Below are 26,580 nucleotides of genomic sequence, written 5' to 3' on the forward strand. Positions count from 1 at the left end.
CGAGCTTTCATGTCTTTGTATAATCATATTAAAAAATAAGAATCTATAACCATTACAAAATTTTTATTTATATTGTTGATGCATATTTAGTTTGTAAATTTATAAAATATTACCACTCTAAGAATAGGAATCAAAAGTAAAAAAAATAGAATACAGAAAAATTATCAATGATTTAACGCCATCTAGATTAATATATGCAAATTTAAAAAAAATGTCATGCCGCCATATTTACTATCTATCTTTATAGTGCGTACCTGTGTAAAATATATCACAAGATGTCACTAAGCGTTCTCGCTTTACAACTTAAAAGTAAATATAAAATTGTTAGTAAATTATTTTGTTAATAGCTTATAAAATTGTTTATAATTAATATTAACATTTTATATAACTTCTATTAATATGGTATACATACTATTCATCTACATAGGGTATATATATAAACATTTTAGTTACTAAAATAGTTTAATATAGTTATAATTCAGTTTAAATTATAGAATTAATTATTTGACACTTTGGATATTGAAACGAAGATTTTATTGTTGGAATCTGATTTCTAATTGCAACGATATTTATGATTTCTTTTTGTCCAAAAATGACATTTATATTTATCTTTCTAATTCTAGAACCGTCGCTAGATGGCAGCTGATGTTCTGAATAAATAAAGAGAGTTACGAACAAACTTTAAAAAAAAGATTTTTAAATCTCCAAACATTTATTTCTTGTTGTTGAACTACACAGGTAGGTTACTTTATTTTTTATTTATTTTTATTATTATTATTATTTTTTATTTATTTTAAACAAAGGGTTTCGGTCCTCAACCTAAGGCTCAATTAAGTACTTATCAATTATCGCACCCAATATCATAACTAGGTTTATCACAAAGGGTCTCTCTTATCTTTACAAATATTCTGCGTACAGCCGGAGATAATACTCTCTACTTATTGTAGAGACCTCGCCCGTTTAGCGGCGAATATTGTTGAAATATCAAACCCCTAACCATTTCGTATATAGTTACATACTAATCCACTGCGCCACGAAGTTAAAATATTTTTATTAACTTATTATATAAATAAAAAAGTATAATTCTATGATATAATTCATTATATAAATAAAAAAACTACTATAGTTAAGCTAACTTTAAAACATTTCTACACATTCATAGGTGAATACGTGCTTAATCAACCTCGCGTTCTCTTATTTAAAAATTTAGCCTACTAATTCTAAGACTAAAAAAGACTACTTTAGTCTTTTTGTTAGTGTTATTAAAAAAAGGTAATCATGAAAAAAATGCTTGTTACTCTCTAGTTTTCATTTTAAAACAAAAAGATTCAAAAACTGTATGTTTTTTAAGATATCACGTAAATTACAGCAATTTCCTTTTGTGAGTGGTTTCCCCTCTCTTGACGCTTCTTGAGATTAGTTTGGGATGAAAATATTGTTTTTGTGCCAACGGGTAGCACAATGAGCTAATTTAAAGCGGAACTTGTGTTTTACTTTGCCGTATTATTTATGTTTTATATAAATAAAGTCGCACTTTGAAATTTTGTGAAAAATATACCAAAAATATAGAAAAATATATCTAGAAATATTTTGCAAGAGCGGCCTTGACTTTAGTTTTCAACTGATATTTTTATGTAAAAGTTTCTTTTTTAATTAACGCTTTATTTTTTGGTGGTAAAAATTCTGTGACACAGGATTATTCCCCCATTCCTAGGCACATGACCAAAATATTTCTGACTAACATAATGTCTATATTTCATACATCGTCTCTATTTTATATAGAGGCGTTGAGAGGTGTTAAGACACTCCGTTCTCCACTTTCCGTCGTGAATGAAATGTTGAAACAACACATAAAATATTTTATATATAAATTACAAACAGTCACTCTAATAAAAGTCATCCACACTCATCGAATGTGTAAAATACATTACAATATATACTAAGAAAATTTTATAAATAAACTTTTTCATTTTCTTGCTCTGGTGTTGAGGCGAAGCGCGGCGTTTAGTTCTGCGACTCTACACGCAATGCCTCCAGAATTCGGCGGTAAGTGGGGAGTGGACTATTTTAACACTAGGCCCCCTCTGCCTACCCGGCTAAATGCGGGATACAGCGCGAAAAAATATTTAATTTAGTGACTTTATTTCCTAAAAATATGACAAATCTTGAGTAGTCGACGATAATCGTAAGAAGAGCCTTATAATATACAAGAAGCTGTACTTGTTATTAACTCAAAAGCTGTAAACGGTCTTATTTACTATGTTTAAATAACGGTTAATATCAGAATGAATAACGTGGGAAGTCGTTTTAGGTACCTAGTTTATAGTCGCTAAATTGGTCATTTCTTTAGATGAAGATAGCTTCATAAACAAAATATGGTTGTTTGATTACAATTTTAATATTGTTATATCCATCAAATTGCACGGTAGTGGGTTCAATTCTACTCATGAAAATCTTTATAGTTTCAGCTGGGTATAGGTGTGTTGATGATCTAATTAGTCGATTACTAAAGTTACGTTTGCTCTTACGTTGGTTGTGAGTTCGATGCCTACTCGAAGAAATGAAATGTTTAGTTAAATGTATATTTCCATTTCTTCGCTCTGGTGTCGAGGCAAAACCGCGGCGTTGAGTTTCGCCAGTGTACACGTAATTCCTCTAAAATTCGGCAGAAAGTGAACAACGGAGTGTCTTAACACTAGCTTCCTTGTGTTCTGTGTGTGTTTCTTAAACTAGACTTCTGTTTGTGGGATACAGCTTCAAGCTGATTTTATTTAAATTTCATTATTATAATTTTTAACATAGAAACCTATATATTGCCAAGTTCTTTCATGTGTCTGTACTAAATAAGATAGGGATGGACAATTATTTACATATAGGTACGAGTACGTTGGTACCTAAATGCCATGGGAGTAATGGTCACGCTATGTCCATGAAATGTCATGTTATACTTATCTTTTTACTGTTTAAAATGCTGCTAATAATAGTTCCAGCAGCACAGTTTCTGGCTCTAAAAGGGAAGACTGTGGATTCGATTCGTACTCGGTAGATTGAATTATTGTCTATTTCTTGCTCTGGTAACAAGGCAAAGCGTGCCACTAAACCAAACAAACTCTTCAACTGTAAGTTATAATTAGTATAGAGTTAATAAAAAAATACTAACTCTAAAATTAAATTTCCCAATCTAAATCTACATATATATTAATATGAATATAACTTCTATATAACTTTCAATAGAAAGCGAAAACACTAAAAAATTTTAACACAAAAATCGTACTCTCATACAGCTGTGTAACCAAGGTCAGTGTTGGAGTGCATCGCCCAAATGATTGCGGGCTGTATGCCTAAATGAAAAGTACAAGTAACCGAATTGCATCGCAAAGAATGCGAGACCTTTAAAATGTGCTAGTTGATGTAAATTTGTTCGAGATGAAGGTAAAATTCATATTAAAGCTATTTTTTTTTTGTGAAATAAAAAAAACATATGTACCTATGAATGTATTGGATATGGAAGATATTTAAGCACTGGGCAGAACGCTAATATGTTTGTAAGTTTATGTTTTTTGTATGTTGCCTTGCATATAAATTTTATTTTTAATTTGTATTTTCACATCTATCCTATTTGAATAGTTTCTAATGAGATATAATGTATATTTATTTTAACTGTCACAGCCTATATCTAAATAACATTATAAAAAAAAAATCATATTCCCTCAAAAACATATCTACATAAAATTAATAAAATAATCTTTGCAACAATACAAAAGGGAAACTGAGTAAGCATCCCACACACACAAGCACACAAACACACACAAGTGTAACAAGTAAGGTCACGGTTACTAACGTTTCGGCTTTTTGTCCTGCGCCGGCGCAACAAGAAAAAGTAAAGTTAAAAGGCGTGCCTTAAACGAAATTTTATTTCTCTTTGGATTTTCCTATATATATGTACTTTTAGTGTTTTATAGAGTTGTTTAATTATTTTTATGATTAGTTGCTTAGAATTAGTGATCTTTAGTAAATATTAGATTTATGCAGCTTATACTCGTATATAATTGGTGTAGTTGAAGAGAAGTTATAAATTAGTGACAAATCACTTCTTCACATTGCGACAGTGGCCGAATTCAATTTCTGTGACTTTTGTTAAAGTAGACTGAGGACTACTTACCTACTTTATTAAGTTAAATCATAATCATATTACATATAATTTATAAATAGACTATAGACCTGGGTTGGTGGTGGTGGGTTCTATTCCCAATTTCTCACTTGAGGAAATAAACTAAGTATTTTCATTTTCTCTATCATTATTTTGAGTTACGTCATTCATCACACAATGTTTTCTTTCTTCAGGAATGTCTTAATATTTAGGTTCGCTCTGTCTACCCTGTTATAGGTATACCTATAAGGAATACAGCGAGCGCGAAGCTAGAAGTCTTTTTCTACATAGATATTTCTGAATATGTATAATATAATAATAAAAATTTGTTTACAAAACATATTATTTGCATTTATAATTAAAATAAGTCGTTGCCATCAATAACATTGCAGCAGTAAACAAGAATAATAATTCAACAATTTCACTCATCCGCGACGAAAATATACAAAATTGTACTTACTTGCTTTAGAACTGGTTATTTCTTTAACGTAACGAATTTACTTGCGCCGCCATCTTGTTGTTTTTTTGTTTTTTAAAACGGCCTTGGAGCCAAGTGCCGTTGCCCCGAGGGTGGTACGGTCGAAATTGTGAAACCAAAATTATATTTTACCTGTCATTTGTGGTTTCTTTGTTAATTTACATAACTTATTATGTTTTATCAATACTTTTTAAGCAAATTTGTTTTTTTTTTGTTGTTTTTTTTCTGAATTGACAGCTGGCGTTTGTGCCAAATTATCGGAAAAAGCTTTAAGAAATTAGGTCTCGAGGTTATTGTGTCGCATACCGACCAACATGTGGCGGTTTGTAACCCTTAATTTTATTTATAGTTTAATTTAAATTCATTTTGTAATAATATGTAATTGCTTGTATGTTGATGTTTTTATAAGCCCAGTTATACGTACTCAATTGAATGAACGTGTCTTAAAGAATGAAAGGGAGACATTATGCTTGGTAATTTGTAACATTTGTATATTGTTCAATAAACAATATATTTTAGTTTAACGTTTTTTAATATTTAACGTCGTGTGGTGTCGCGTCGTCACAGTGGGACAGCGTCTGATTGTAAAAACGATGATTATGGGTTCGATTTCCGCGTACGTTTATTAAAAAACGAATTATATAAAAATCATAGCTCAAACCAAAAGTTTCTCTTTCTTTTTTTTCGTCTTTTACTCCACTTTAAATAATCTAAATGCATTCGAAAGTGGTTGTCAAACAAATATATAAAAATATGAAACACATATTTTCTATATTTATTAGACAACCATACATTCCAAGGTAATTTTCAGAGATATTATCAAAATTACACACAGGGAACAATAAACATAAATAAAACAAAACATATTTCAACAAATGAAAGAAATTTATTGTATACAGGTTTTAAATATCCTCGCACATTCTTACACCTGCCTAACCAGAATTATTCATTCTTCATTAAGATATAACGTAAGACATAAAGATCTTATAGATTAAAAGGTCATTACATAATATGAAAAAAAAATATAGTTCACTTCAAATGATGCTACGATACATTAGTTATACGTAAGAAACAGTTACACAAACATACATACAATTGTACAATTCCACATTTTCAAATCAACTTTTGTGTCGCCTAGCGACTAAGTTTTTGGACGTTAAAAATCTTTTCTTATTTTTTTTTCTCGTTATTTTATTTTTACAAAAATGTCAGTCGAATCATCGTAAGCTTAGCTTTCCAAAGAAAATTTATGTTATAATTTCATTTCTTGTGTGTTTTTTTTCTCATCTAAAATTTGACTAGATACAATACGGTGCTGAGCCAATCACGTACCAAACAATCTCTTTAACACTCCGCCGCAACAGGTGTGAGCTAGTTAATGTAGAAATAGTGTATAAACATCACTCTACTACTGAGGAAGTGAATAATATAGACATATCTATAATAATAATAATAATAAAATAATCATTATTGAGTCACTTAAATCAACGATTTGTTTATCTGTAAAAAATGAAAACTAAACAATATCAATAAAAACTAAAGGAACAAAACAACAAAAATCATAGAGGCGAGTAATTGTATATTGAAATAAAAAAAAATATTCCATTAAAACTTGTACTCAATAATTAAATAACAATATTATAATTTGATCTCGATCTCTTTTCGGCTTGTCAAAAGAAACGCGAGCCGTCGTTTTGTTTAGGGAATAACACTTTATATCTTACATTGGTCCGTTACCTAAATCATTAGAAAAAAAATCTTATTCGATCCAAAATAAAAAATAGTAGGTATATCGATCAGTAAACATCATGAAAATCAATGTTCCCCAGTATCAAGCATGTGATGTGAATTTTAAGCGTTACTTTCACAAATAAATACCAAGAAAATATGTCGAATAACACTATCATCTTTAATAAAGTTAACATTATATTTAATATGTCTAAAATTAAATGCTTTATGTTGTACATTTATTTTTTAACGTGGCAACCCACGTCCGAACCTTTATTTGTTTAAAACAAAATCTCCCGTCTGTTCCGTATATCTAGTGTAATAAGGAATTATCCATATAAAAAGTACATAGATATATAGGGAAAACAATAGGTGAAGCTTACATTATCGACCTATGGCCGGTCTAGCGGGGGGCGCGGGCGCCCCGGTGGTGGTGGCGCCCCACCGTCCCCCCGGGGCGCCTCGCCCGCGGCCAGCGCGCGGCTATGTACAGATACAGTCACACAAACAAACAACATGTGTTTACGAATGCTTACAAATAAGATCTGGCAATGTCTTTTAAAGTATAACGATCATAAAGATATAGTGTGGACGCCGCGGTCCGTTGACTCCATTACCAAAATATCGATGAAGTTATCTAAATATGTCTCTCTATTATCTTCTCTGGACAAACCGCGCGTCCACATTATAGGCGACGAGATCTTCGCACAAGTAGCTACGGATATAAACTGTTGAGCGATGATTTCGTTAGAAACGCGTTAAATGTTAGATTGCACGTTATTTTTCTGAAATCTTATAGATTATTTATGTTTTTTAGTAATAAAAAAAAATGCAACATCCCTTCATTGTCTTTTTGTTCCTAGACCAGTCGAGGACCGCTCAAGATTAACCTAACTCTTAAGGAATTTATTACAGATACGAAAAAAAATTAACAAAAATATTAAAAAATTACTACCGCCTACCTATTAATTCAAAATTACGCTACATTATCAACTAAAATGCTTAACGCTATGTGGAAAAATGATTGAACAATATACAATAAAACGATTCACTAATTGCACAGTGATCTCTTGTAAAGCAATTTGATGTAAACTTAGGGCCAGTTGAGTTGCCAGTACAAAATATAAGGCAAAAGGCATGATACTACTTTATTTTTAAGTAAAAAAGTATACAAAAATTTGACGGCGAGGAAGCGGCGCTGTCTTCGCGAGATGTTGTTCGCGGAGACCACTGTCAATAACATTAAAGTGTTAAGGCGTATACCATTTGTACAGACCGACCGAGCGACAGCTCGGAATTATTCTACATATCAGTCGCAACTCTCTTTTAAACCGGGACTCGAACCCCAAACACTTGCACAAAACAATGACATGTATAACATCTCAATATAATATATAAGGTTAAAATAAGCCACTTAAAAATTAACTAACGTTACAAAATAAGATTAAATAACATAATGATTTGTTCCCGATGCGAAAAATATTTATATTAATTATAAAAAAAAATCTAGTAACATTCTAAGCGGAATGTTTAACATCTAAATTCTTTGCAAATCGTCCCTTCCTATAATCTGTACAACTTACACAAAATAACCTTTGTTTTTATTTTTAATCTATCAACAAACGGGCATTGTGTACGTATTAAAAAAAAGTTGTTCGATTTTTAAATTTGGAACATTTGAAATGCGGTCTGACGCGACGTAACGTGACATGTCTTTCGTTTACGCTAAGTCTTTTACCGATACTATGTACTCGTAAGTAAATGCACGTAACAGTTACGATAATAGAACTTTCGAGAAACTCTAAAAAGACATCAAAAATTATACACAGGGAAAGGAAACAGTGAAACATGCTATCGACTAGTTTAAATTTCGAATATAAAAATTTTTGTTTTTTTTTCTTTTCACAGAGTGTGCGTTCGACATCTCGGCAAAGGATATGTATGACAATTTTACTTACAGATTATATAAAACATTTATTTAATTATTTATTTTTTAAATATATTACTATTTCGGGCCCACGAACGAATGATACTATATGTCGAAATGTCGAAGTCAGACTCAGACCTATTTTCTCTTACTCGTGGTCTCCGAAGAAAAATGTACGATAATAATTTTTTAATTTAACTTGTATATAATATATGTATATTTTAATTACATACACGATACAAAGACTTTTTAATTTCAATGAGGCGCACATTAACACGTAACCTACTAATAATCGTATGATAGTTTTATATCCAAATATTTTACCTAAAATTTATTCTGTGAGAGCGTATACATTTTTCCATTTCCTCCTTATTCATATACTCCGATTGAACACCAAAAAATGTCACAAATGTGAAGATATCAATTTTTTTTGAGGATTTTTTTGTGGGTTATAATTTTTAAAGTCGACAAGAATATAATAATGATTATTCATATTTTTGTATAGTCGATAAAACATTTAAAACTTGGACCATGAAAAATAAGAATATATCTTCTTAAGATACAATAATAGTACATAAAATATATAAGTTCACTAAGATGCACGTCGGTGTAAACACCGCGCTCGCGCCACGCCAACCGCACTCGTAATACCTAAATATCACATTTAGTAATATGGAGGCCCGCGCGGCCCCGAACCCGCGACCCCCGCGCTGGTCCGCCCCGCGACGGGGCCACTGAGCCACAGAACCACACACACACACATTAAATTACTATTTTTTACAAAATAATAATTGCACAAGTCCGATTTCGGCGTCGAAGCCGATACTTCCCGCCTCCAGCGGGCGCGTGACCGTCCCAGTTACTTCATTCAATATATTACCTATCTAATTATAAAAACACCGCACAAAATCTGCGTATTCACTTAAAAATCGATAACATTTACACTCATAGCTAGCTTTATAATTAATTTGTTACATTGTTTTTTTATTTACTTAAAAATATTTAAATAGTTGATTTCATAACATTAACTTTTGGTTGCCTTTACTTAAAAAACTGAGGTTTCCGGAGAGTTGAGGGAGAATTTTGGACAACCTGTCGGAGAAGTGCCGGAGCTACTCTAATATCACTATCGAACTCAACATTCGAAAAGCAAGCTCACTTCTAAACAGTCTGCCATTTTATAGAAAATTATTGTTTCTAGTTCCCTTTTTATATAAAAATTACAATTTAGAAAATTTACAGCGATTCTAAAGTAACCCCGACACTGTAATGCAACGGTCTACTTATGGGCGTAGTTGTGATATCAGTAAAGCTGTGTTGTATTGAACCGGTAGGTAACTGTGATATTTGGTGATGAAGCGGAACCGTAAGTAAGGGAGAGCGTCGCTACGTGCCGCGGAATGTACATTATCACTAGTGTTGCCAGATGTCCCCGCCCTGCTACTCGGCATGGACCTGCGTGGCATTAGTACTGCACTTCACTATTCCCGATCGTTCGAGCTGAAGTCCCGAATGAGCGTACCGTATCTGGCAATACTAATTATCACAGTGGCTAGGCGGGGCCGGGGTGGGCATGGGGGTGAGGGTGCGCGGGCTCGGCGGGCGGCGGCGTGGGCGTGCCGTTGCGCGGGCGCGCCTTGTCCTGGCGCAGGCGCTGCACGGCCTCGCGCATATCGGCCGCGAGCTGGTGGTCAGAGTCGAGGCGCGGGCGGCGCGCGGCCGGCTCGTCGCCCGCCGCTCCGCCGCCACGCCGCAGCGCGCCCGCGCCCACCACGCCCGCGCCCGGCGGCGAGGGCGGCGCCGCCAGCCGCTGCATAAGCGCGGCCGGCCGTTCCAGGCTCGAGCGGATGATGCCCTCCAGGAAGGACCCGTTGGCAGGCGGGGGCGCCTCCTCGCGCAGTCGCCTCATCATGTGCGACGCGTACAGGTCGGGGGCCGGCGGCGCGAATCCTCCCGGCCAGAACGGGTAGTTGGGATAGCTGTCCGGCCCGTTCAGCCCGTTGGTGAACTTTGTGGGAGGTTTCGGTGGAGGTTTCGGAGGTTGAGGCTTCACTTCCTGTTGGGGTTTCGGCTCTCGTTTTCGCGGCCGCATCAGATGCCGCTCCTTTACTTTGTACTCTAGTGTGGAATGCGGCACTCCGTAGTATGAGCCCGCACGGTGGACAGACATCTCACCGCGCTGGACCGCTTTCACAGCTTCCACTAAACTATCTCTGTCGTAGTTTCTGTATTTTCCACGTTTGGGCCTAGTGCCTTTTCCGCCGGCGGCCGGTTGCCCGTTATTAGGCGTAGCTTTTGAGTTGCTGGGCATCGCGTAATTTCTCTGATTGTCTGGAGGAGTTTTAATTACGGATACGTGTCTATCGGGTGCTCGCATGTACTGCAGGTCTGATGGTTGTGGTCTATCTAGTGGCTGTTGGAACTTTTGGCTGATGCTTTTTGCTATGACATCACTCAGTGATGTAAAAAGGTGCTGAGAGGAAGGTGGATCTGCAAAAACTGATGGTGGGAGTAAAAGTTGGGATGGAGGGTTGAGCGGCGGCTGAGGTGGTAGGAGCGGAGTGATGGGTGTAACTGGGGTAGTGATGGACGTCGCTGGCGAAGGACTTTTTTCATCTGGAGGTGGGAAAGTCGGTATTTTGAGGATAACGGATGGTGGTGATTCTGCTTTATCGGGTTCACTATCCGGATCCGATTCCTGGCCAGTATCCGACATAAGACCAAACTTGTTGACTTTGTTGCGAAGAGTGGATCGAGGTATGCCGTAGACAACGGCGGCCCGACGAGTTCCCAACCTCCCAGATTGGATATCCTGCAGAGCAGATCGCAGTTCATCTTCGGTGTAAGCTCGTCTTGTAGCACTGTTGCTAGAGCCTTCGAGGACTGCTCGTTTTAATCTGTAACAATCAAATTCTATATAAATAAACAAAAATACTAAATTATGTTACAGTGTATAGCATATTTTATCAAATATTTTACCGAGTGTAAGTGGTAAGTGGCAAGTAGAACGCGATATTATAAACATTGAAAATATATAACTATATTTAAAATCTAATATCATTCCGTCTCTTAAAATTTTAGGACAACATTTTAAACCTAGAAAGCTAAGGGTCATAAGACAATATACGTTGAATTATATTAATGCTCTAAATGGGCAAAAAAGTAGAGGCTAACGCACAATGAAGGGAACACGCGCGCGATATTATTGTATTATTTTAAGTATATTTTTTATCGACATCATATAAAAATTATTGCATTAAGAAAAATATTATAGTTGACTATTCCGATAAAATCCATAGATACCTATATGACAATTTCAACATCAATTTTAATCTACAAAAGTTTATTTCATAAGAATTTCGCAGTAAACAAGCAAATTTATTTAACTGAACACATAAAGATAAATGTTTTATCCAAAGTTTGAGTTGAATCACTGAACAATGTGGGTCGACGTCTGTAACGCCGGAGCGGCAATCGGTCGCCAAACTAAATTCAATATTTCAAAACGGCATTAATTCAAGATAACGTGCAACTCGAAATATTTACTCGTGCAACAACGCCGCGATAACGCTGTATGAATGCGTCTTTATATCGCCGTCTCCTATAACTCGGTGCTCGTATCGGTTATGGCGAAATGAAGCTTCCCCGTGCAGTTTTACGGTCGCCGGTGGCGCAGATCCGAGCGGTCGTCTTTAGTTTCATCTTGGGTTTTACTTTCTTATTTTCCGTGCCGTCGTCAGGGAATATCGGACCCTATTAGGAGGAGACGGGAGTCATATTGGTGTCTTCGGGTCGCGGACACAAGGTCGATGTACTGTCGACTATCGTTGCATTTTTATTTGTTTTGGCGAGTCGCGCGACCCATATCGCGGGCTCAGAATGAATTTATTCTGTTATCGATTGAATATCGTGCATAATATCGGTGCTGGATCGAGACAGTGCCTCATTCTTGTACGGTGTACGCTTTGAACTTAGTTCATGCGGACATTTCGAGTAATGAGGTCCGTTTGCTGGTTCAGCGATGCGTTAGGACAATTGAACATTTCGCGTTGCTCTATTACTGGGGATGGACAATTGTGTCTATGTTCAGGGTTGTTGAACCTCAATCTTGTATATGACAAAGAAAACCTATATTTTTATGTGTTGAAATGCTCATACAAGCAGCAGCAGTTCTATTTCAAGTTGTATAAGGTTCGTTTATCAGACACGCATCTAGTTAATTGGAAAGAGTGGAGCGTGACTTGTCACTGGGTTCTTAAACTCACGATTAACCTTTAAGTTTCTGAATTTTCGTTTTATTATTAAAGTTTAATAACTGTTAGATGCTATCGTTGGTACAAATGTATTTATTCAATTGATGTTAATTATATTTTTATTTATTTTATTTTCCATTCTGGTAAAAAGCATGGCGCTCATTTTCTCCGATAACCAATATTATGTACAAATTATAAGTAATAATGTTTATATTATTATAGACGAATTACTTTCTTTGTTTTTGCCGAAATATACTCGTATAGGTATCTAGTATATTAAAAAGTCAGTATAAAAAATAATATATTTATAAAGGCCTTTTTATAGAGTCTGACTGTAAGTATGAAAGTTGTGAGGTCGATTATCATTCGTAAGAACGAATTATTTTTATTTCTCCGTCAACTATCGCATTAACGTTCACATAATGTTTTGACAATTGGATAATGCGTGAGGAACGGAGTGTCTTAAGTCTTAATACTAGGTTCCCTCTGAATACCCTGCTATATGCAGGATGCAGCGTGAAAATAATAAATAATTTAAAAAATAAGAAAAAATGATTAAAAATCACTTTATATTTATGTAATTGATTCATCCCTCTCCCACAATCAGGGTTAGTAAGTACGATATACCCTAACAAGATATTATAATTTCTATGACCAACCCCCATAGTAAGGTAGGTATTGAAAGTAAAGGGCAGAACGCCATTGTAAGAATTATGCTTAAAATATAGGTCAAGTGCGAATCGGCTGCATCGTTTACTCGTTAATTACCTATTCAATGTTACTCGATTAATTTATTATTTTATTTTTTTTTTTATTTTAGCGCTGTTATAGTGCAGTTTATAAAGTGGATCTATAATATATTAGTCTCATCTTTATAAGCCACTCTCAACTCTGAGATCTATCTTGAGAGTTGAGAACGATTTGTAAGTATGGGCTTAAGTATATCAGAGAGTTATCATATGCCAGACTGAAGTTGAAATCCATGGCTAGCCGAAATGGTTATAAAATTTTTATGATAATTATTATTTTTAATAAAATGTTAAAGCTGATCTACTGGTCTCAATTCAAAAGTTTTTGTGTTGGATAGTCGAAGATTCCTATAAGCTATAGACATTAATTACATCATGGATTCCCATGTAGGTACCCGTGGACATAGTTTAGGGCACTCATTGATGACGGGGTTAAAATTTAATTGAAATAGGTATATTTAAATTAGAAAATTATGTAAAAAAATTGATCAAAAAATATTGTTTAAAAAAAGCTTACGACGAATTTTTATTATATAAGTATGAAACTTTTAAAGAATTTCAAATTAGCTAATATCATTATGCAAAACGTTAATCAGCTATTTTCTGTTAGTAAAAACTTGAGAGCTCTATCGATAATATACATAAATTAACTATGATAATATATATTATATGTTCGTACTAGCTTTTAGCCGTGGCGAAGAGGGTAAGAGGGATTATTCAATACCAAAACACATTTTCAATTCGAACCAGTAGTTCCTGAGATAAGCGCGTTCAACCAAACTCTTAAGCACAGAACAAGCAACCATTCATTATAGAATATATATGTACTATCACCTACCTACATATATACCGACAGACGAAAGAACAACATGTAAATATGAGTCACAAATAATAAAATTGTGTGTAAATAACTTTCTTTCGTAATCTTAGTATGAGGGCAGAACGTTGACTTACGATACGAGTACTTTGACACTGAAATGCAATATTTATTCATATGATTCAATGAACTGTTTATATCGTATGCCAATTTCGTATAAACATTACTTACTATGATAATATTTGAGTATTGGGACATAGGATATTTCAATACTTTTTTTTTCTATTTTTTTTCCGTTTCGTTTATTGGGGAACCTATATTAGAATAGGTAGAGGTGACCTAGGGTAAATAATAGGAAAATTCTCGAGCGGGAATGGAATCCACAACCGTCGTGTTGCTTTTGCAGTCATAAGATTTTTTCTTATTTTATCAAACCTATAAAGTGAATATAATTCTCTACAACGAGTGGCAATGGAACCTACAACCATCGCTTTTACAATCAGATGCTGTGCTGCTGTACCACTATGGCGTAGCTTTTGAAGTTTTATTATACATATATAAATCTATACTAATATAATAAAGCGGAAGAGTTTGTTTGTTTGTTTGTTTATTTGTTTGTTTGAACGCTAAGATCTCTGGATCTACTGGTCCGATTTTCATTGTTTTTGTTTTGTATGAAAGCTGCATTCTTCAGAAGTGCTATAGGCTATATAACATTACATTACACATATATACTAATATATTTTAAAGTACATTCTAATTTGACATGCAATTTATTCTGCCATGTTAATAACAACCGTCGCGTCGCTACGCAACCGTTACCGCGACATTTTGATATTCATCCTTATGAAAATAAATATAATAGTCACTCTTGACATTTTATCTAGATTGAAATTATAGTTTACTGTATAGCATTCTAATAAATAATTAAGGAGACGTCACTGATTCGAAATGACCTAGCCTTCGGGCGGCATTGTATGAGTATGACCGACGCGAACGGGCAGATGACGTTGACAGTTTTATAAATTTTCATACATTTTCGAATTCGAACTATTGTAAATGTTTATGTAATTATTTTCTGTTTATAATTAATTTAAGCTACACTTTGGTTCTCTTCTTATTTTATTTGATATTGCCCGCTAAAATTATCCTACTTAATAGAGAGAAATGTTTAGTTATTTCGTAGAGTCGATATCTATGTACGCACGCACGGAAAACTTTAGGTACTTTTTCTAATATTAAGAATACCTATCCTTTAGTTACTTTTAATCCTTTTGTTGGTTCATTTCAATAACTCAGATATTTTTTTCTAATAATGTGTATCTACTTATTATTCTTTTTGATTATTTAAATTTATATTTTCTTAAAAATTAAATTTATATTTATTCTATTGAAAATTGAAAATAATTTCATGAATATATTTAATAAATATTCTTATAGTTGAAGCAGGCGTAGCCGCGACCGGGTCCACTAGTACTTACATAAAATTCAACAAAAAAACAATTCAAATAAGAAAAACGTCATAACAACACAGTTGAGAAATCTAACTCTACGAGAATCATTCCCTAGCTACTTTAGGCTAATGTTTATATACTTAAAACATTTTCGTTTTCCAACCAACGCAGTTCTTTGTGTGCTGAGACAAAGCGCGACGTTTGTTCCAGCCACCCGACAAGCAATAGGCTTTAAATGGATGGAGTGCGAACGAAGTGACTTATGAGTTTCTTTTTTTTTACGTAGGTACCTACTCTCTATTTACCCCGCGAAATGAACGAGACTGTAGAGATTGAAAGGTTGTGTAATAAGCCATACCTACTAAAGGTATGGCTGGGATAGGTTATTAATTTTCTAAATCTATTTTGTTGATTATTAAATACTTTTATTAAAAAAAAATATTCAATTTAGATAAATTCTTTAAAGAGTGTTTAGCGTTACCTCGAAAGAATTTGAATAAACTACCATCACATTTATTCAACATCTGAGCCACAACGACGTCCACAAACAAAAGATTACACACACAATAGAAAATAATAGTAAAACCATAAAGAATATCAAAATTTAACTAGCACCAATATAAAATATGGGAAGCCAATCGTTTCTGCGAGCATGCGCTACATACTAGCTCTTATAAATCACAATAGCTGTCAAAGGTGGACGACCGTGGTAATAAGTTGAAACACTATTGTGTAATACGGTAACATTGAATGGGCATGGGCGCTGGTACCCTGGGTTTAATGGGTAATATACCATGGTCATGGCGAATCGGCTTTTCCTGAAACTTTTCCTGTATTAAAATCCCCTTTTGTTTTTGTAATTAACTTTTGTTTTGTGTGTGGATTTGATTTGTTGCGTACCTGTACTCCTACTGTTCGTACATATGTGGGTAGTTTGTGATTTTTTTTTGTCGAATTTCAATAGGATGAGAGTAGTGGGTTCTATTCAGGGTTGGCATTGATAAGTAGATGCTTATGTATGATGTAAGTACATAATTATGAGAGGAATATACTTTACATAATTAACATAAGTGAAGTATCTTCAGTTTTTATTTGACCAAAAGAAACATTTTTTTAAATATATTTTTTTCTGTTTTCTATTTCAATTGTTTGTGTTGCTAGCTAAAATTTTGTTTGCGTTTCGATTTTTTTTTGTATTATACAAAAATATTGAGTTTATTTTCATAGAAGTATTATTTAATTATAAGATTTAACCATACAATGTGAGAACGCCCAAAAATTCAACAGAAGGTACATGAAAAACGGAGTGTTTTAACACAACACGGGAAAAAGCATGAAGCTGCCGTAATTTCTTGTCATTATTGATAAAAACATATTAAATATTTGAGATTAGGTAACATAATGTTATCAATCGAAGATAGAAGTAGAGATACTAAAAGTATTAAAAATCAACATATTCAAGAATTTTCCTTCATAATATACTCAAAACTGAATCCCCTTACGTCCACAAGAAAGATAAATTTGGCGGGCTCTTTCTTCATTTAATAAAAATTGGGTCGAGAGCTCTTACGACGTTCTTAACTGAAATTTGAGCATTAATTTTTAGCATATATTTTAGCGTCATCTTATTATATTTAACCGACTATAAAAAAAAAGAGTTTTCAATACGGTTTTTTTATTAAGAAAAGTTTGGATATTTTATTTTTTGGTTGTTTTTTTCTGAACATCTACCAATGAACGTTTATTTTGGGAAATGAAGTTGTTACTTCTTCGCATATTTAAATGTCGTATGAGAATTGTAGAGATGAATAGTAAAGTGAAGTAAGTGTCATTTCACAATTAAGTAAGCTAAGAACACACCTCTAATACCATGAATTGGTGGAAATAGAGAAATGGAGTGTCTTAACACTAGGTTCTTCATGTTATTTACCAAATATAATACACTTCCGAATAATACAACCGAAACATTTAAAAATAGTTAAATAGAAGAGACGTTAGGGTAACCCATAACAGTAAGTGGATTAAACAACACTTTGACCTTAATTCGATGTAAATTTCCCAACTCGTATCTAAAAGGCCATCAGTTCCATGGCATGGCTCACCGATGTATATTTCGTCAGGTAAAAATACTAGTCTCTGGGGCGGTGGAAAATCCATTATTCTAATTAGGCTTTTTATACTAAAAAACTGTAAGTCATGGTTTTATTATGCACTTTTTTTTGTTATTTCGAAATGAAATGGTAAGTTGATATGTAGAAAAAATTGTGGTTAGGCACTCCGTTCTCCACTTCAAGCCTAGATTTGAGATATTGCTTATTGAGCGGTGGAAGTTAACGCCGCATTTTGTCTTGCCACAACAGAAAATTAACTAATTCATTTTCTCTAGTGAGATGGGATTAAATTTTTAAGAAAACGTATAAATAAAAGATTTTTACCTATAAAAAAGGAAAAAAATAATTGATTGACGATGGATTTCCACAGTCACAATCCCTTTTTTATTCTTCAGTTAGTTTTATATTTGTTTTATTTTCACGCATATTCCTAGGAGCCAGAGAGAATGGAGCATCAGATATGTACATACATATTTTTCTTCTCACATATTTATGAATATTCATTTATGTAAAAAAAGTTAGTTTTATAATATTTTTAAAATTAGAATACGATATTTACCTAGCATTATCCACGTTTTTCGTGTCAGGAGGTGGAGTGCCGCTGGTGCTGGACGTCGATTTCGCGCTGAGATCCAGAGGTTGTTCCGCGATCGTTGGTGATGAGCTGGGCGCAGCTACCTTGTCTTCGGGTAGCCTGCTGTTGGAGAGAATAGATATTAGAAAAAATAGTAAGTATATAGAATTGATCTGTAACGGCGCGGAGCATAGCGTCTGACGGTGAACGCGACGGTTGCGAGTTCGATTCCCACTCGGAGAAATAATTTTTCATTTGCTCGTTCTGGTAACAAGAAAAGGTTTATAGTTCCGCCACTTAATTGGGAGACATTTCGAAAATTGGGCGGTGTGTGGAGAACGAAAAGTTTTTATACTATGTCGTGGCAGAGGGCTGCCTAGTATAAACGAGAATAGCGTGAAGATGAGGGAATCCAGATATTCTCTGTCTGTTCTCTACCTCAAACTAAACGTAATTGTTACATGCTTCGACATAATTATATGGGAAAGTATTTTGAGTCTGTATTTTATTATTTTAGAATGAAATTAGTGACATTTTACACATTGGTATATTTTTTAAACGGTTTTATTGGCATATTTACACCCAAAATTACTAAAGCATACCGTTATTTATATTTTATAAATAATGAACATCAAAGAAAACCAATATAGAAAATGACGTATCAAATTTTAATTACCCTTCACACCGTCACAGGTTAAGAAGGCAACTTTCTCAAAAGACAAGTTTAAGTAACCAAATTGAACTTTAAGATTAGATTTTTCGCCATCAAAGAACTAAAAATCCTATAAAAAAGTCTCATTTAGGTACCAGAGTCGACATGTCTGGGCGGAATTCATTAGCCACCCATACATCGTTGTATTTGTAATGTTAATGATACGAGGATAAAGGGCGCCGTGATTATCATACGTTTACGTTACATAGGGTACAAGCCAACTACGGCAGGCAGCCCTTTTCTACCCCTTCTTATATAAATCAAAGGCCCAATCCATTATACGATCGATATATCTAGACGAGAGACAATAAAAATGTTTGTCGATAAGTTTTTATTCTTACAATGACACTCAGAGACCTTAATTAGCCTTTATTTGACGTTGGATGATTTTATTTGGCTGCTGCTGCGCCACAAGTGTGCGAGGCGACAGGTTGTGGGTTCGATTCCCACAAAAAGGATGAAATTATTTAATATTTTCATTGACGTTCGCGTTCGAGTTGTCTTGACGCTAGGTTCCCTCTGTCTATGCATGCGAGATACCGAGTGAACTTAATCATTTGCAAATTTTCTATGCACAAAAATTCATGAAATTCAAATTAATTTTTCAAATGTATGCTGAACCAAAACTCTCGTTCTACTTCGTCAAGGTAGTTATAAAACACAACCACTAAAACTACCCTCGTCGAACTCTACATACTAATTAGTAAAATTATATTTTATTTTTCGTTCTGAATATACTTTAAAAAAAAAAACATCTTAAATGAAAATATATTTCTGGAGTAAATGAATCTTAGGCCAAGGAATGGAGGTGAACGATAAATATATTACTAACATGTATGCCCTTGCGCTTGACTTTGTTTGCGTTACGAAAAATAGAAAAAAAAATATAGCTTAATTCAATATTTTTTTTTTCATATAAAATATTGAAAAAATATTAAGTGATTTTCTATACATTTAGGCTCTACGTTTATTATGTTTATACATTTCTACCACTGTGCAAGTTAATTAAGGAAAAGGGTCTCTCTTCTAGTGCTAAATCATTTTATTTTCCTTGTGTGAATTTTTTTGCTCTGGTAACTAGGTTGAGTTCTGCCACTAAACATGCAATACCTCTAGAATTTAGCGGCGAGAAGGTATCTTAGTGGTAACCGAGTGTGTTAGTGTTGAGACACTCGGTTACCAGATTACCTCTGCCTACCCTGCTATGTGAGGGATACAGGGTAAAATAAAAAATAAACTGCAGTTTATAACAAATTCTACTTAAATATACGATAGTGGATCAAATGTGCCAACATGTTCAACAACATGACCATATTTGGACATTTAACTTAGAAACGGAATGGGTTTTTCCGTAAACTTTGCACTTTAAAATTCTATAAACGTGTATCACTTCCTTCTATTTGTTCTATGATTGATTTTGACTCATTATATGTTAATTAGATATTAATCAATTAACATGAAATGAATTAGAAATCCATTAGAAATAATCGTATGAAAAAGGTAAAGAAAAATGTATATATAAACACATGGAAACATTAATTAGGTTTCCCTTGACGAAAATATTGTATTTTTATAATATCTGGGAACTGTAGAGGAGAAAATCTTTTAATTAAATAATTCTTCATATGGAGCCTGAAAATAATTTAATGTTAAATAACCGTTCTACTCTTTCACCCAATATCATCTGAGATATATACCTAGACATAGCATATTATATATTATAAACTCTGGAAACTACAATCGTATATGAATTTACGTTTCTAATATAAACCTATAACCTTTGCCTACAGTAGACATGACAAGAGGCAGCATTTCTCACTATACAGCTAAGATATCTTAGCAGAAACGTCTCCAATGACGATACTACGTTGAATAGAATGTGTTAGACAGTCTGAGATACTGAAGCCACAGTTTTAAATGACATATTATTATTACTAAATGTAAATAATATGTAAGATATTAGAATTGAATTAAATTGAATTGAGGAATTGTAAGATACTAGTCATCACCCGAAACGTTATTTATCAACGCAAGTCGACTTTAAGAATTCAAATAGAAAATTCCATTTTTCCTGTTCCCCCTCTTAATTCTCCTCTCCGTATTATTATAATGTCTATATTTAAATCAAATACGTACAATGTAAGTTCAGATAAGATAATAGTGATATAATTACAACAGATAACGATTAACAGTGTCCATTGTTAAAAAGCGAACGACAATTACAAAAGACAGTTGTATGTGCGAATAATTTAAATATAATGAGCGATTTCGATTAATTACAGTAACTAGGATGACAAAAAAAAATGAAGATTTTTCATTGTATTTTACAGTGCAAGGTTACATCTTTCGTGACACGAGGGCGTTAGGATTGTTGAATTGTGAAAAAAACGCCTATAAATAGATAGAACAGTTTGTTTTTACAATTTTTAAAGTGTTTTTTTTCACATTGAAGTTTGAAAATGGAAAATTTATAAGGATTTTCACGTAGCGGGAGTCGAACTTCTCAGTATCATTGAAACGGCTGAAAGTAAAGTAAAGTGAGTGACAGATACATACATATGAAGGTATTTTAGTAACTTTTTTAGCTTGACGCTGTATTCTGTATATAAAAGGCCAACTGAGTAGGTAGAGGGAACGTAGCGTTGAGACACTTTATTCGAGACTTTAAAGCGAGGGAATAGAAATAATTCATCCCCTCGAGTGAAAATCGAATCTACAATCTCATATAATTAATCCAATTACATAACAAAATGCCGAAACTATAAGACGATAAAGTAATATTTAAAACAATTAAATGGCGAAATCTCTAGTTTATATTTATATTTATATTTTTACAAATATAAATACTATTATAATTAAAACTAGGTCCTTTCTAAGCCTGTTGCTTCATCGCATCCGTCCGCCAGTCGTGCTAGGATGTGGAACGAAATGCTGAATTCAATGGAGTCGCGGTGACGTATCGACAAAGCTTTTGTAGGCGTCTTGAGTATTGAAATTGTGGGGAAATAGGCTGCTTCGTAACAGTTTTTAGTTATTGTAATGTTTTATGTATTATATTTTTTATTCGGAATTTTTTTATGCCTCGGAAAATTCAGTGCGGAACGCTTAACCCTTTTTTATGCGGGATACAGCGTGAAGCTGATTTCTACGAAAACGTATGAATTAAAATTGTTAAAAAAAAGTTTATTAGATTGGCAAACTAGAATTACGAGCTATTTACTAATATTAATTAATGTACACAAAATATTATAAAAAAAACATTAAAAATCTACTTGTAACACGCCTTCACAATAGAACCTCTATATAAAAAAAACCACACAATAGCCCAGCCAGTACAACCAAACACGTCGATATTCCAGTTTAGTTGGCAGATGTAGCACGTTACCTGAATGCTAGAGTAGACGATGCGATACGACAACACTCATTGTTGTTTTGACTATTGAAATTATTTGATATACACTAGCTAGCAACACTACTTTTGTAGTGTGTTATAAGCGATAGATGCTTGTAAGCTTTTTTGTATGCAAAGTATGAAATTAAAAATAATTTAGTTTAATGCAATGAAGTAATTTCGTATTATTTTTGAAGTTCACACTGTATTTCGCATATAGCAGGCTAGGCGGAGGAAAACTAGTGTTGAGACACTCCGTTCCTCACGCATCGCCTAATTAACATATACATAAAGGATTTATTATTTAAATTTCCATTGTTTTATAACTTTTTTAAACATTGGTATATTTTTAGTTTATGTCGCAGTAAAATTTGATTCTAAATATATAAATTTCAAAAGGTATCATAGCGTTAACTCATTTAAAAAAAATTACACACACACTATACTCATATTACTGAGAAAACAATGGAAATTTTCAATCGCTTCAGCAATATGAGCGTGAAAATTATAAAATAATATGTTCGACGTTCTTAAATACCATAAAAGTTTTAGATATATTTTTAGATTGGTTTAATTTAATGGTTTGCTTTTTTGAATTTATAAATATTAGAAGTTATTTTATATTATGACATAAGAAAAATAGTTTAAACCGGTTATGGTGATATAAATATGAGCCTAGTGTTAAGATACCCCATACCTCTCCACTTTCTATCCACTAGTAAGGACAATAAGTGACGAAACACTAAGCCACGCTTTATCTTGTTACTAAAGCATGAAAATAATACATTCCTCTGAGTGGAAATCAAACCCATAACGTCGCGATTACAGTTATACACAGTTTCACTGCTACGAAGGCATTACACACAAAAGAAAACCAATAAACACCATTTTTTTAATAAAAAAAAAACCAGTTAAAACTGTAAATCCTGAACTCTTGGTATCGTGATTAAAATTCCGTTAAACTTCAAAATTCATCTCCGCAACGAAAGATTGTCGGCGCAGCATCCGTTCAGATGCTTGTTGAGATGAAAGCGTTGACGTGACGCGTCTTTTATAGAGGGATTTATGTTGTTTTGAAATGCTTGGAAGGTTGTAATGAAAGGTTTTTCTAAGACCTTAAGTTTTTTTTAAAGGTTATTAGATAGATTTGAGGTATTAAGATTATCTGTTTGTGGGGGGGTGTGTATGGTAGTATCTTTTTTTAAAATTTTATTAAAAACTGTATAAATATAATATTATAGCTGTAATAAATATTTTTGTATAGCTTCACCTCTGTATATTTATTTATTTATTTATTTGGGAAACATATAGTACAATAAATACAAAATGTTACATATATCAATCAAGTTTTCAAAAACTCAGCAAAAAAATTTGGAAAAATTTGGAATTTTTGAAAAATTCCAGGCGACATTTTACAGTCCATGTTCACAGGTAGACTATAGGAAGGTCACAGAATTTCATTTAAAATGTAAAAAAAAAAGCTAAAATCAATGATGAAATCTTTCTAAATATTTGTAGTATATGCTGTTAGCTAATGTTGGTTCTGTAAAGAAACAAACATTTTTGAATTTCTTGATACTAGGTACGTATTAGTATTAATTAAAATCCCTGAAAATATTTTTCTGACAGCACTACAACATATCCATAATTTGATATCTATGCAAATTGCAGTTTCAATTTCAACTATTTAATATAAAAAACAGACAGAAAAACAATCTAATAATATAATAAGATTTTTTTACTTTCAAGCTTTATCCCTAGCGGGGTAGCCAGAGAGAACGGAGACGTCAAACGCTAAGCTCTCTTCATATCACTTTCATCTTTTCCAATGTCATCAATGCTATCATACTCGTATATTGCCTCTGATACTATATTAATAGTCATATTAAAGAAAAACAGTTTCGTATATTTGTCATATAAAATCGAAAAGTTATTAAAAGTTCGTTTCTTTCTCACGTACGACCTAAGAGTAAGATTGCTACCTGAATATCCGTTCTACATACTGTAGGTGCATATGCACGTATATACTCTACGTATGTATGGATTGATATGAGATACGACTTTGATATGAACATGTGTTCAGGACGCGTATCTAGTTTAATGTCTTTGAAATGTAATTTTGTTTATGAAATTGCAATAAAAAAATCCTTTTGATGTTATTTTTGTAGTTTAACGCACATAGGTTGGTAGGCATGATAGAACCTGAGAATATTAAGACACTCAGTTCCCGTTAAGACACTTCCGTTCCCCACTTTTTAACGAATTCTGGAGCATATCTATAGCGCGGGGTTAAGTTCTGCCATTTAACACGAAATATAAAGACCGAGTCAGGAAGTGTAAAAAGTAGCTTTTAGTTGCAGCTAAGTTAAATTGTGAAATGTCTTCTAAGTGTGAAAGACCAATTCGAACTAGGAGTTCCTGAGATTAGCGCTTCCAACCAACCAAACTGATCAGGTTTATAATATTAATATACTTAGATTAAGTTTTTTAAACCATTTAAATATATTTTAAAGTTAGAAATATAAATGGAAAATTCCATAAAGCCCCAAATATTATTCAGAAAGTTTCGTTGTCGTTTCGTAGTCGTTTCGTGAACAGCCACTTTAAATTATTTACACGTGAAAAATTTCATAACGTGTTCTTATTGTGTGTAGATACTACAAAGGATGTTAGTTACTTAGGTTTTAATTTGTTTTTCTTATTTTAAATTTTTTTATAACTACTATTAGTAAGTAGTATAATCACATTGTATTTAGTAAAAAAAATGCCCGAAAAAGAATTTCAAGGCTCATCAAGGCTTCCACGACCTGCATAGTACTAGGGGCCGCCTGACTGATGACTGTAAATGTTAGGTATATTTGTGGGTTCTACCTGCTCGGGGAATTAATTACTTTAATTTCCTTCCTCTAAAATAAAAAAACCAAGCGCAGCGTTGAGTTCCGCAACTCCTCATACAATGTTTCTCAATTTGGGCTGAAAGTGGGGAAACAAGAAATAACTAATATTAAAATATTGGTATAATACTTTATTTTTCCACGTATAAACTGTATGTAAAAAAAATATAAATAATCTAACAATAAAAACAGTTTCAAAAGACAATGCAATAATACTCGATTCACAAACAAAAATCCGTAAAATATCTAAAATATAGCAAGGTTGCATATTTAGTTGGATTTGTTATTCAAATGAGCTGGGTGTCTATTGTTTGTTTACAAGTAGGTCAGTAATTAGAATGACAGTGAATTTACTTTGAGTCTAAGTTTTTGGGTCACTACGTATAATATAATATATGTAGGTATTATATATATAACCTGGCCGTTTATACTTTTGTGTGGATTCTAATATAATTAATGTTAGGAGTTTCTGGGTAAGAGTGGGGAAATTTATTTTGCGGCTTAGAATGAAGAATTAGTTACATATTTCTTTATTCTCTTTTTTTTTTAACATAGGTACTATTCATTATTTTTTTATTTTGCTTTTTTTTATCAGGCAAGGCCAGGCCTATGGGTATGTGGTACAGATTATTTTTTATTCCATGAACGATATTTATACGTAATTTTACCGAAAAATATTATTTTTTGGACTAGTCTGTTACGAGCACTTTTAAATCAATCTAGTTAAGTCAATATTGTCAGTCCTACAGGAAGCTTTTATCGTCTCGAAAGTCATTCCTGACTTTTAACTTTTAAAATAAAAATAAAAAAGGTAAATTCTAAAATGTTTTCACAACTTCCATAATATGCACAGCCAAGTTACATAATGTTGGATTGAAATAGAAATTCCAAGGTTGGTATAAATCAAATATCATTGATAAACTGTGTATATAGAGACCTAGCATTGTTCGTATGTATGTGGCCTACATATTGATGAAGTTCTTGAATTTATTTGTTATTTTAGTATGTAGAATTTTTGTATCTGTAGAATAATGCTGTCAAGGATTTAGTAAGTTTAAAGTGATATTCGGAAAATGAAATAATGAGAATTCTGTAACTTTTAAGCTTTGGTAAATAAAAATATTGTAAACTAATAATAATCCCTTGAAATATTAGATTAAATAAAACAAAATATAAACTTGTAAAATATAACAATTACCTATAGCCAATGGGTTCGGGGCCGATTTCTACTGTGGTTTGTACAAGCAAAGTATAAATATGATAAAAGTCTTAGATTTTAGATTCAAACATCAATAAGGCACTATTAATATGTGAATTATAATTACTACCGCATATAAACTCC

General features: G+C 33.2%; 1 protein-coding gene across 5 annotated transcripts in view; it reads right to left on the reverse strand.

Moving 5' to 3' along the window:
• Nucleotides 1–5,494: 5,494 nt before the first annotated feature.
• Nucleotides 5,495–26,580, reverse strand: part of LOC146528444 (uncharacterized) — a 188,636-nt gene continuing 167,550 nt past the window's right edge. For 4 of the 5 annotated variants that reach the window (XM_085203551.1, XM_085203556.1, XM_085203555.1 and 1 more), the window contains 2 exons: nucleotides 18,227–18,364; nucleotides 5,495–11,180 (listed from right to left, as the gene is read on the reverse strand). In XM_085203551.1, the coding sequence (XP_085059677.1) occupies nucleotides 9,836–11,180; nucleotides 18,227–18,364 (1,483 nt within the window). In that variant the 3' untranslated portion in view covers nucleotides 5,495–9,835. The remainder of the gene's footprint in view (nucleotides 11,181–18,226; nucleotides 18,365–26,580) is intronic. The other variant, XM_085203553.1, reaches the window with a different exon arrangement.

This window comes from Heliconius melpomene, chromosome 19 (genome assembly GCF_056956725.1).
Source record: "Heliconius melpomene rosina isolate 202511_hmr_F chromosome 19, ASM5695672v1, whole genome shotgun sequence".
NCBI classification, from domain to species: domain Eukaryota; kingdom Metazoa; phylum Arthropoda; class Insecta; order Lepidoptera; family Nymphalidae; genus Heliconius; species Heliconius melpomene.